At 41.4% G+C, this 12,631-nt stretch overlaps 1 protein-coding gene across 19 annotated transcripts in view; it reads right to left on the reverse strand.

Moving 5' to 3' along the window:
* The window catches only part of LOC121167605 (regulating synaptic membrane exocytosis protein 2), a 471,939-nt gene that overhangs the window by 335,193 nt on the left and 124,115 nt on the right, over positions 1-12,631 (reverse strand). For all 19 annotated transcript variants that reach the window (XM_040997123.1, XM_040997128.1, XM_040997111.1 and 16 more), the window contains one exon: positions 7,335-7,645. In XM_040997123.1, coding sequence (XP_040853057.1) covers positions 7,335-7,645 — 311 coding nt within the window. The remainder of the gene's footprint in view (positions 1-7,334; positions 7,646-12,631) is intronic.

Below are 12,631 nucleotides of genomic sequence, written 5' to 3' on the forward strand. Positions count from 1 at the left end.
TTTCTAAGAAACCATACAACACAACTTTACTTATGAGCAGCAGCAGCTTAATGTACTTTGGCCATGTTAATCCATTTTTACAAAGAGATTTTGGAGTGAGGAGAATGAGGCTGAGAGGCAGAGAAAATGATTTGTTAAGGAAATGCAATGTTTTTACAAACAGGATAATTTTTTTATAGGTCAAAAAAACTGGCTGTCTACCAATTTTTCCATGACTTAGTTTCACTCATAACAATTCAGCTAACATTCAAAGAGAATTTACCAGTTCTAGAACCTAAGCCAGATATGACACCAAGGCATGCAAGATAGCACGCTTTCAAGTCACTCTGAATTCGCTAAGAGGGAAAGAAATGTTGACAAGTGCACTGAAGTTCAAACCATGATAAGCACATTTTAAAAGGTACTGTTTATGAGGAACAAACTTCAATTCTAGCTGGAAGGAATACAGGAGCAGTCCATGCAGGTAAGGATACTTGAGTTGAGCTTCGAAGAAAGGGTTTAGGTCATCCTCAGGTGACAATCTGGACCCTTTACATTTCCTGCCTGGTGTCTCCCTACCTCAGACAGCTGCAACTTGTCTTCCTTCAAGTTTTAACTCGTTGTCAGCCACGGTGTCACCTAAGCCTGTTATTGGTCCCCAGGAATGCCGCTCTCTCACCTCCCCTGTGTGTCAGTACTCCACAGCACTTGTCACCAGCACCTCAGACCTGCAGAACGCCAGAATGCACATCGCAGTTAAGGGAATGGCGCCCCCTGGTGCTGCTCTGGACAGCCTGCACAGCCCACAGTGCCCCAGCCAGAAGCTACACCACCACCCGGCACACCACTTACTACTTTATCTTCCCCGACTGAAAACTAATCCATGTGAGAGCTTTCGTGCACATTACTCCGTGCTTTATCCACAACATTTACACATCTGTCTGCCTCACAATTAACAATCAATAAACAGTTGTTGAAGTAATACATGCCTTGCTGGAACACAATCGGAGCTAAGAACGGCATGCGCAAACACTTGAAATTTTAAGAGTAATTAAAAGGTTTTTAAAAATATACCAATTATCTGCCATGGCAAGACTGTAGTTTTTAGAAAGGAACAGTTAAAAGGTGGTGGATGGTGGAGAGATGAGATGAGAAAGGTCAGATGATACTGATCCTCAGAAAGGGCAGTAACAGGGTCAAGAATTTGGTCTACCCACAAAAAGAGTTGCTAGGCTTGAACCCATCTGCAGCTCCTGGAGAAGCCGGCTCAGGAAGGCAGCAACCGTGCCTCAAGCGACGAGTTCCCACCACACGTGTGGAAGACCTGGACTGAGTCCTCATCTCCCAGCTTGAGTTTGGCCCAGACACAGCCACTGTGGGCACTAGGCAAGTGACCTAATCAATGGGAGCAGCCTCTCTCCCTGCAGGTGCATGGCTGTGTCTGCCTCTCAAAACAAAACAAAACAAAAAAATGATTCTAGAAGCAAAGTAACACAAAATCAAATATGCAAAGAAGCAAAAAAAAAAAATTAAAAAGCTGAGACACAGGATGCAAGAAAAACAAGCAGGCAAAGTCAACCCCTGAACAAGGGCAGTAACATTATCTTTTTCAAAAGGGAGGTTTGAATACAAAGAAGTGATGGGATGAGATGGACCCAAAACTTAAATAGCTAAGGATGAAAAATATGCACAGCAAAAGGGAGAGATTAGGAAATGCCACCTAAGAATTCTCGCCTGGGCAGGAGGACGCAGTCAGGTGAGCTAGCAAAAGACAAGTTCTTTGGAAAAGAGCATGCGCTTAGACTGTAACTATTTTGATTGTGAAGAAGTGTTTGTGGAACTAAAATTTAAGATTGTACACTGGGTATTTGAAAATATAAGCCTGGAACATGGCAATCTCAAAACTAGATCCAGACATTTAGGAATAAACATAATATTTGAACAGGGGAGACAGATCTATGTGAAACCCTGCTTTCCACAATCTCATATGGCAATGTAGCCACTTATTACTCTAAGCCATCTCAGCAACCAGTTAGGCCAGACGCCAATTGTAAACGTTTGACTTCCAAGATGCACCTTCGCCACCTAGTGGCAAAAATCATAAATACATGCTTCTTCTTAAAAAGCTTATTCCTTTTTTTTTATTATTAAATCTTATTCCAACGGGGCAGGAACGGAACAGAGGTGGTGGGAGAGCAGCGAGGAAAAAGGGGGAAGGATGGAGGAAGAGCTCAAAGAAGAAGAGAAAGAGAGCCACACCTGGGGGCCTTTATGCCATTCAGGTGAGCCTGCAAGGTGCGGGGCGGGGATTGGGAGGGATTGAGGGTAGGCCCCAATGAACTGGTGCCTGAGACTCACAGGTGATTGCCTAAGGATGATTGGTAAGTGGGTGGAGTTGGGGAAGGGGCTGGGAGATTGGGGGTGGGATTCTCAGGTGAAATGCCTGATTGGTGGATGGCTGGACTGGTGTGAATTTCATGAGCTGTGAGGAAGAGGAAATGGCGCTGGGTCCAGGGTGGGATATTTGAATAACTCCTTACATTCCTCCCTTTTGTTATATATAAAGGAAAGGGGCATTGTTCTCTATGGCTTCTTCAAGCTGAGTTTTCTCTTGGCAGTGGTTGCAGCCTGGTGGGAGGAATGGGAGATGGAGAGTGGGTGATACAGGAACGGAGGGAGAACTATCAAGAGTCCTTTTGAAAAAGCTTATTCCGAATCACTCAAAAGCTGAAACAACCCGTCACTGGCTTACAATGCCATTTCCAACAACATATAAAAGGGAAAGTCTTCTCATTTTCTGCTTTAGCAAACTATATAAACCGAAAACTGCCTTTCCATGCACCCAGGAACCTTCGGTTTTCCTCATAATTGACTCACTGCTTCATAATACTAGCTTTATATCTATTAATTTAAATGCAATACTAAAACTAATGTTTTGACTTTCTTGTCTTCAAAATCAGTAATCTAAAATGCTTCAGTAAAATGTAACTTTTTTATGCATTTTTTATTTTTTCTTTGAAGAGACTAGACAAAGCAACAAAATAGGGCATCTCTAAACACACTAATATTTCAATTTGTGATAAACATGATTAATATTTATTGATTGAAAATACTCAGTGTGGGAGACAAGTAGGAATTCTGTAAAGAAAGTTAAGGTCCATTTGTTACCAAATGTATACTGTAATAAACTTAAGCTAGATCAAAGTTTTATAACGTATGAATAAAAACATTTTAAGAGTATTAGAAGAACTAACTGAGGGGTTTTGAATCTTCATGAAAACAACTTTTTTAAAAATGATCCCAAAACAGGATTTGACCAGAAATATATCAAAGAAAGTAATTAACAAAAAATCTAACATATATATAAAAATATATGATATATGATTATGTTATACAAATGATATATTCATCTATATATGCATATATCATAGTACTTATAAATGATATATAATGTGTAATGTATAATACTGTTTATCTGTAAAGTATAGGTTATGTTATTTACATATGATACAAATATTATTTAAACTTAATACATGTGCATACATGCATCTCATTAGTAAGAAAATGAATCCTATGTAGGAGACTCTGAGTTCTGGGCTCCTGGGTTCTGCCTTTACAGCCCTGACTGTTACAGGCATGTGGGGAGTATAAACGTATAGAATATTCACATTATCTCTCCTTCTCTCTCACTCCACTCACACCTCTGCCTTTAAAAAAGTAAATAAATATTTTTAAAGAGAAGTAAAATTTCATCAAACGCTTGTTTCTATAACTATCATATTGTGGTTATTACAGTGATATTATGATTTGGAGCTTTTTTTTTCAGATGTAGTAAACTGCCATGATTTCTAAATGTCAAGTTCACTCTACATTCATACAACAACCTTGTTGATGAGAACTTAGCCATGATGTACCCCTTTCACACACTGATGAATTCTACTTCCTAAACTATTTTAGAATATCTGTATCTATTCTTATGAGAAATGTTTAGCTGCTAATTATTTACCCATTTTTTATTTGTTTTGTTTTATTTTTTCAATTACTTACAATAACTTTGGTTTTGGTATCAGAATAATGCTGACAAGGGGGAAAAGTTCAAAAACACTCTCTCCTGTTTAATACTGTGAGTTTGTGCAGCTACTGCATCCTATCTTTCTTGAAAGGTTGTTACACTACACCAGCGATGCCTTCTGGGTCAGCAGATGTACTTGTAAAAGGTTCGTAACTGCAGATGCACTTCCCTTGGTAGACACAGGGGGCGCTTCTGAGGCGAGTCTTGCAATTTATGTCATCCAAAGCACGGTCTCAACCAAAAACAGATGATAAAGCACGTCTCAAACCTTATTTTCAAACAAAAGCATGTAAAGTCCCGACAATATATTACATCTAAGCAAACAAACATTTGTGATTTTATGAATAAATATGCTAATAATAATTTATGGTAAGCTAAGGTTGAAGGCCAACTCGGTATTCTTTCATTCAACAAAGCCTCAGAGCCGCTCTGCAAAGCCCTGAGAAGCATGTGACTCTAGAAGAAACTTCCGCAAAGACGGAAGACGTCACACATTTTTCTATTTCTCAAACACAGTTCTAGGTACAAGAGACTTAAACTGAAGCTTCTGTTTTGAGGCCACCAGTTTCTGAGTGGCCATGAAGAAATGAGCTACTCACACTTTAAACTAGAATTATACACCTTGTCATGAGCCCCATCTCAGTGACACATCTGGTAAGAAGAGCAGTGGGGTTGGCAAGGTGCAGAGTGGCAGGAAAAAAGGGAGAGACAGAGAGAAAACAAAGAGAAGGACAAAGGCCAAGAGAGGGTGAGAAAGTGGGGATGAGGCAGAAATGTGCCCAACTGAAATTATTTGAATGGTGACAAAAGAAGACAGCAAAGACGTGAACATTTTCAACAGCACCGGGAGAGCTGACCTTGCCCATGTCAAGGATTGGCAAATGTTTCATAGTGCAGATATCTGGGTCTTGAAGGCCCACGTGGTCTCTCTGCTAACTTAACTACACAACTACAGCTGCAAACGGTCATAGGTAAGAAATAAGGCTGACTGGGTTCCAATAAAATTTCATTTCTATGTAAGCCAAAATCAGTCCAGGACCATGGTCGGCCAATCACTTTCTATGGGGTGAAAAGGTCTATTTTTTAAATTACTGGAACCTACATTTAAAAATAATAAAGCAAGTTTTTTCCTTGCTCCTGCAAAGGCAATTTAATTTTCTTGAAAATACTTGCCAATTATATATATAATATTAGAAGCAATTCAATTTTCTATGCATATCTACCAAGTCAGATTTTAAACTCTAATTTCCTGCTGACTAAAAGTAATTTTTAAAAAACAAAGGAGCTATTGGTTTGACTTTTGTGAGGCTCAAAAAGGAAGAATATGATTATAGGATACTTTAAGTTCATAGACCATGTATTCATAAGTAACAATAGCCAAAAACACCAAGCAAAGAAAAAGATTTTAACAAGGGACTACTACATGCTCAGGCCCCACTGTTAGGTCAGACCCCGCTGTTCACTCAGGCTAATATTTTGTCAGTAAGACGCACTAACAGCTATATTAAAAGTTATGTGCTTGTCATTATCCCTTCCTTCAAAGGTTGGACATATACTTCTAGCTTCTTAACAATGAATTGATTATTCACAAACTTTCAGTATTGACTTTTTAACATGCACAACTTTCTGATAAACAACATCTGTGACTTAATGTTTCAACATCTTCTTTTATTCTTTCTAAACCTGCTTCTCTAATCTCCAAAGAAAGCTATCATTTCATGAAGCTACATAGTTTCAAGGAACAAATTCTATGTTCCCATCAATCATTGTAGGAATTCATTCACTTATTAAAAATTATATCTGCTCTGGTCACTATACTTCTGCTTTTTTTCACACACCTTGACTTTCCCGTAGTGGGTACCACCAGGGTCCCTTGCACATTGCCTCATCGTTTGCCATTCCCTCAGTAGCAGCGCCTTCTGACTCTAAGAATGTATACCACCACGTAGGCTCCTGGGGGTTGTGGACTTCCCTTCTCAGGAAAGGGTGTGAGTCCACCACGTCATCCTAATAGGTCTCCTCCATTCTGAACTCTTAATGCGAGGGTAAAGGCAACCATTGTATGTCTCAGACGTCTCCATAAAATTGGAACAATTGCCAGAAAGATCCAATTCTTAATGAACCCATTATTTCTTTCCTTTAACCTAATCATCTTCGGCTCCCCCTACAGGTAGTACCTGGGATTGCTCATCTAGTAACCCAAGATGATCTTCTTACCTTAAAATTCTTGGAATTCTAATACTTTGCTCTGAAATATGTCCACAGTATTGTAGCCATGAAATCACTACCACTCCCCTGAAAGATACGGTTAATGGTCTGCTCTGTTTTTACTAGTTTTAGAAAGAATTGATGTACCCATCATCTTATTCCCCTAAGGCAGTGACAAAGGGTGATGGCTGTGTGCCTTATCTAATGTAGTTCTGCCTTATCATGTTATTATTGATCCCTCAGAACTCACTATGCCATAAGTGCAATTTAAATTTGTTTTGCCTGACTTTCCACAATGCTTGACCATGCATATTCACAAAGAATTGTATCTGCCAGCCAGTGTTAGGCAATAAAAAAGGCATAAATCAGAGGTTTAAAAAAATTTTTTCCACTCAAACAAAAGAATGACACCTAGAAAAATAACAATACCATAAAAAATATTTCTTCTCTCCTGACAGCAGTAGAAAACACAGGGAAACCAAATATTATTTTTTAAATATGTAACACATGGAATGTGGAGAACCTAGAACTAGCTACAACAAAATAGCTACAACAGAATTGTATACAACACAATAAATGTGCCAAACTCACAAACTCTTTCACCGTATGCCTGCTGTCTGATATGCATTTACTTGCTCTTGAAAATCACCTCACCCTGCAGCCCAGGATAGGACATTTGGAGACGTCATCACTCCCCCATTCTCTTAAATCCCACGTCCAGCTAATCCCATCCATCCATCCGGCCTCCGACGTGTCACCAACCACCACTTCATTCCTCGTTCTCTTACACCAGTTTGTTTTTCCTAGAACAACAATCCCCTAAGTTCTCTGTTTTATTTAACCTATGTATTTTAGGAACTCCGAAAACCTAACATTCCCACATCAAATTTATGGCGATCCAACCCTATGATGACCCAAGGCGTGGAGAACACATTGACCACTTACATAAACACATGGACACTTAGATTACATTTACGCAACTTAAGTTTTCCTAAGCATTGCATGTATTTTTATTTCTGCTTGGAATGAAGAGGAAAAATAATACGTTTACCTAAAGATTAAACAAAATGTTTACCTGTCTGCAGCTATGTCACTGGCAATTTGGTGCTTCACTCCTGACCCATTTTTAATAGAATCCTGTCTTGTGAGCCCATGAGATCGACTTTTCTCCACTGCAGGTACAGATAAGTCACCTGGGGGTCCTTGGAACTGGGCCTGCTCATGCAGCTTTGCTTTCTTCTCCCGAGGCGCCTCCTCACTTCGCGATCCTCGAAGAGCCTTTTGCTCAGCTTGCTGTGCTGTATTGGACCCACTGTTATAAAACCACGCTCCTGATTTAGTGAGGATTTCTTGTTGTTTTCGGCACAAATTACATACCCACATGACCTGTGCAAAAAGACACAAGGGAAGAAATTAGTTGTTCCTGAGAGTTAAAAAACAAAACACAGAGAAGACAATTCAGGCCAACAAAAAATTGCATGATTAGCTCTCTGAAATTAAAGTGCAACCCAGATGAACTGCCACCACCAATTAAATAATTTATCCTTTCTTTTCATTTTGTCAGAATAATTACAATGAAATAGACAACATTTACTGACACTAGAAAGACCAAACTAGAGTGCCAAATTGCTAGTTGTTCATTGCATTTAATTATTTTGTATAAATTATAGGCGTGCTGTTGTACACAGAAAATGCATTTTGAAGTTTAACAGTTGGGTTTAAACACCAACTCCAAAATTAAAAACTTTTCAACTTTCAAGAAGGTTTTGAACATTTACACTTAAAATAGAAGTTAGTTTCCTTAATAATAAAATAAGATGGTCCAACGCCATGGCTTAAAGGCTAATTCTCCACCCTGTGGCAGCAGTATCCCATAGAGGCACAGTTTCTTGGCCCAGTGGCTCCATTTCCAATACAGCTCTCTGCTTATGGCCTGGGAAAGCAGCAGAGGATAGCCCAAGTCCTTGGGACCTTGTGCCCACATGGAAAACCCTGAAGTAGCTCCTGGCTCCAGGCTTCAGATGGGTACAGCTCTGAATCTGGCTGTTATGGGCATCAGGGGAGCGAGCCAGCAGATGGAGGATCTCTCTACATTTTCTTTCTCTGTGTATATCTGCCCACTTTAGCCCTTTAAACAGCATTTTCCCAATCTCCTCCCCGCCACTTCCCTGGAGCAGCCAGTCAACAACTGCTTTTTGAATAAATGTGTTTTTCAGATTCAAGAAATCTAAGAACATTATAATTAATATTTGTGTGAACCCTAAAATCCTTGCCCTCTTAAGAAAAAAAATGTTTCCCATGTATCAATAAAACTAAAAATACATGATCATGAAAAAAGATGAGTCTCTGCAAGTAATTGATGATGTGTTACTTATGTCAAAAACGGGATCATACAAAGCTCTTAAAGTGTCACTTTTTTCAAGTATCTAAAAGGAATTATAACAACATAAATAATTACAATGAAAGATTTTTCAAATATTGTGGTTTTTTTTTTTTGCTTAATTGCCCCTTGGTTCAGTTAACAATATCTGTCTTGTTTGTACATTCAACTATATACTTGTTCATTTTAATCGTCTTGTTTTCTCATTAAATTGTATATACATTTCTTTTTTCCTCCAACTAAATTTTAAGTTTCCTGGGGGCAAGAACTAAATATTCTACTTACATGGGGCCTTATGATTAAACAACAGTAAGATATTTTTTCTAGCAAGTATGTGGAATGTTTGGTCTGGCGGCCTTATACAACTCAAGAATGCATTCAAGCCCTGCCAAGACAAACAGATGCAGGATTGAAAATGCATCTGCAATAAGTCGGTATTTATGTTGCTAATTTTATATAGTCCAAGTGTTGCTGAAATTATCCATATAGTCCTTGGCAGAAAAAATGTTCCCCACCCCTGTACACTTGCTAAGTTGAAGTCACCTGAGATTCTTTTGTAGAAAATGCAATCTCAATAAGATTTTCATCAGTTTCCTAAAGAATTAGTCATTAATAACATCAACAGAGAGATCTTTACAAAGCTCACAAAATTGGTATAATGAAAAACTGTTTACGGAATCCAAGCTCCTTTGCATCAAAGAAAAGCTTGTATGAATTTTATTTTCCAGGAACTTCTTAAAGTGCCCTCATATGTTCTTAAAAGTAAATATGAAAATACTTTAAAGTAAAAATACTAGTATCTCATGCATTTAAAAAATACCTCATAGTTCAAATCTCTTATACTAGGATTGGTTTGAACATACATTAAAAAACAGATATATGTCTCCAAAAAATCAAATTTTCGTCAAAATCTTCAGCCTTTTGCCGCCACCTTGTGCCAAATACAGGCATTGCAGATCACTTTCAAAAGCAAAGGGCACACTGAATATAAAGTCACAGAACTGCTGCAAAATACAGTTTGAAGTTCAATATTCTGTTTTAAACAGATTACTATTTATCTTACAGTGATAACCTATGCTAGATTCCTCTAATAGATAAATTGATCTGGAATGTGTCTTGCTCACAAGTATTGAAAAATAGCAATGAAACACAAAGAGTTTGTGAGACAGTTATTATCAACCAAGCTTTTGCTGCATCACTAACGAGAAGGCTAGCCTCTCTGAGAGCAGCGGTTTTCTTTTCCTTTAATTTTTTTTTTTCATGACACAATTCCTTAAGCTCAGGGAGTTCCTCTTCCACTTTCTCCCTCCATTCTACCACCCCTCACTGTTCTCCCCTATAACAATGGTTCCAGTTCTTCAACAGTCACAAGTCCATTAATCTTCTATCTAAGTATATCAGGACATTATAAGTACAGACAATGGTAGAAAATCCGGCATCATATTGTCAAGATACACTCAGGGCCCAACATAGTCGCCTAGTCACAGAATCCTCGCCTTGCACACACTGGAATTCCACAGGGGCACAGGTTCGTATCCTGGCTGCTCTACTTCCCATCCAGCTCCCTGCTTGTAGCCTGGGAAAGCAGTGGAGGACAGGCCTAAAGTCTTGGGACCCTGCATCCATGTGGGAGATGTGGAAGAAGCTCTTGGCTCCTGGCTTCAGATTGGCTCAGCTTTGGCCATTGCAGCTATTTGGGGAGTGAACCAGTGAATGGAAGACCTTTCTCTGTCTCTCCTTCTCTCTCCAGATCCGCCTTTCCAATAGAAATAAAGCAAATCTTTACCAAAAAAAAGATATATACTTAACAGTTCATTGGGAGTCCATCTTTTATTCCGAAGTAGAGATGCACCCTGCGCTGTATCTCCACTTCACGGTACACTGACCAACATTACACAGTTCCTCTAGATACACATATGTATCTACGTGTCTACCTATATATCTCTTCCTCTTGTATTTTGCATGAAGGTTGCCTATATCAGAGAGAACATATTATTCTTTTGGGAGCAGAGATTTTCAACGAGTATCCCTGGGACAGTAGCATCAGAAACACCTGAGAAATTACTAGAAGTGGAACCCCAGGTTCCACCCCAGAGTAACTGAATTAAAAACTCCGAACAGGAGGAGAGCGAAGATGGCCGATGTAGGAGGAAGGCTGTGAGGGAGCGTCTAGTGAGAGAGGGATAGAACGCTACAGAAGCAGCAAAGAGGAACAGCAGGGAACCGCAGGGAGAGGTCCATGAAGCTCCCTGGGACAGTGTGGAGCCAAAAAGATCCACACAACTCGGAAGAACAACGAGAACGGAGCAGGGCAAAGGCAGAGAAACCGACATCCCACTCCAGACCTGCTGAGTCACTTTTGAAAACGGCCTGACGGGAGACGCGGCCAGCTCGGAGGCGGGGAGATCAGGGGGATCGTCACCGGCGGGAGGCCTTCGGCAGCGGTGGAGGCAGACTGCAGCGGCCGGACGTTTGGTGAGCTGGGGGTTGACGTGGCAGCCTCCGCATTTCTTGCCCCCTGCTGAGGCTCCAGCCTCAGAACGCGGAGCAGACGGCCGAAACTGTTGGGTCTGTGTGGAACTACGCACAGTGGTGTTGTGTTGGTGGCTGAGGGGGCCCCGGGAAGGCGCATCGGATGTTCCTGCGCTGAGGGGACCAGTGCGGCTCGGTGCGCAGAGGTAGCTGGCGAGGGTCTGGAGTCCCCCACATCCTGCCTGGTGAGTGCTTGAAACCACCAGGACTCTGAACGCCGCACCGAGCGGGCTGGGCGCCCCGCCTGCAGCAGCAGCACCTCCGTAGCGCAGGTGTCAGGTGTCAGGAGAACTCCTGCACCAAACTGACACGGTGCGAACCTGCCGCCGTGAAGTCATTATAACAGGGCGCCTGGGCCACTCCTCCGCTAAGGGCCTGTGTGGGGGAGCCACACGGGAGCAGGGGCTCTGAACACCCACACACCACGAGTGGTGGATTCACTGCATAAGAGCCACGCCTGGAAAGTGCCTCACCCACAGTCCCGTGTGTGGGAGACGCACCAGGTGGGCTCTGAAAAACCCTGCAGTCCCTGACACGGAGAACGCAGGGAGAAAGCACATAAAACCTTCTACGCCCTGCGGATTCCCGTGAAGGGAGCACACCCAGAGAGCGCCTCCATCCCGCCACGCCCTGGGGTGTCACACCTGTAGAAGAGGTGCCCAGAGTGTGCCTGGAATCCACTGGGCCCCCAAGGTGGTGCTCTACAGCCCCGGGCCCTGAGAACGCACCAACGGTGCCTTGAAAATTACCACGCCCGGCAACACCACGCCTACAGGCTCCAATCTCTACAGGAAAGCACCTGACAGCCCCTCAACACACGGGTCCATTTGCCTCACCAGAATACACCAACGCAATGGGAAAAACCACCAGAAAGAGTTGTGCTCCAGATGAAAGAGCCAGCACCCCACCAAACAAGGGCCAAAAGCCATTATCAATATCGACGATACGAGATGAAGACATGGAAGTGTTACCAACAAAGGAATTGATGAAAATAATGCTAAAATCTCTCAGAGACGTGGACACAAAGCTGGAAGACCTCCAGAACCGCATAATCACCGAAATACAACAAATCAAAACCAAACTGGATGCCCAAGATAATAAGATTGAAAGCCTCATCAACAGAATAAATGCGGCAGAGGAAAGGATCTCTGAAACAGAAGACACACAAAATGAAAGTGCCCAGCGAATTAAACAGCTGGAGACAAACCTCAGCAAAACTAATAAAATGATGCAAGAGATGAAGGATTACCTTAGAAAATTGAATATTCGGATCATCGACCTCCCCGAGGGAGTAGAAAGAGAATCTGGGATGCAAGCAGTGCTCGATGAAATTATACAGGAAAACTTCCAAAACACTTGGAACACGAATCCACCCCGCATACAGGATGGACAGAGAACTCCCAACAGACATGATCCAAAGAGATCTTCACCCAGACACACGGTGCTCAAGTTCTACTCCA

Source organism: Ochotona curzoniae, unplaced genomic scaffold (genome assembly GCF_017591425.1).
Source record: "Ochotona curzoniae isolate NIBS_2020 unplaced genomic scaffold, NIBS_Ocur_1.0 patch4, whole genome shotgun sequence".
In the NCBI taxonomy this organism is placed as follows: Eukaryota; Metazoa; Chordata; class Mammalia; order Lagomorpha; family Ochotonidae; genus Ochotona; species Ochotona curzoniae.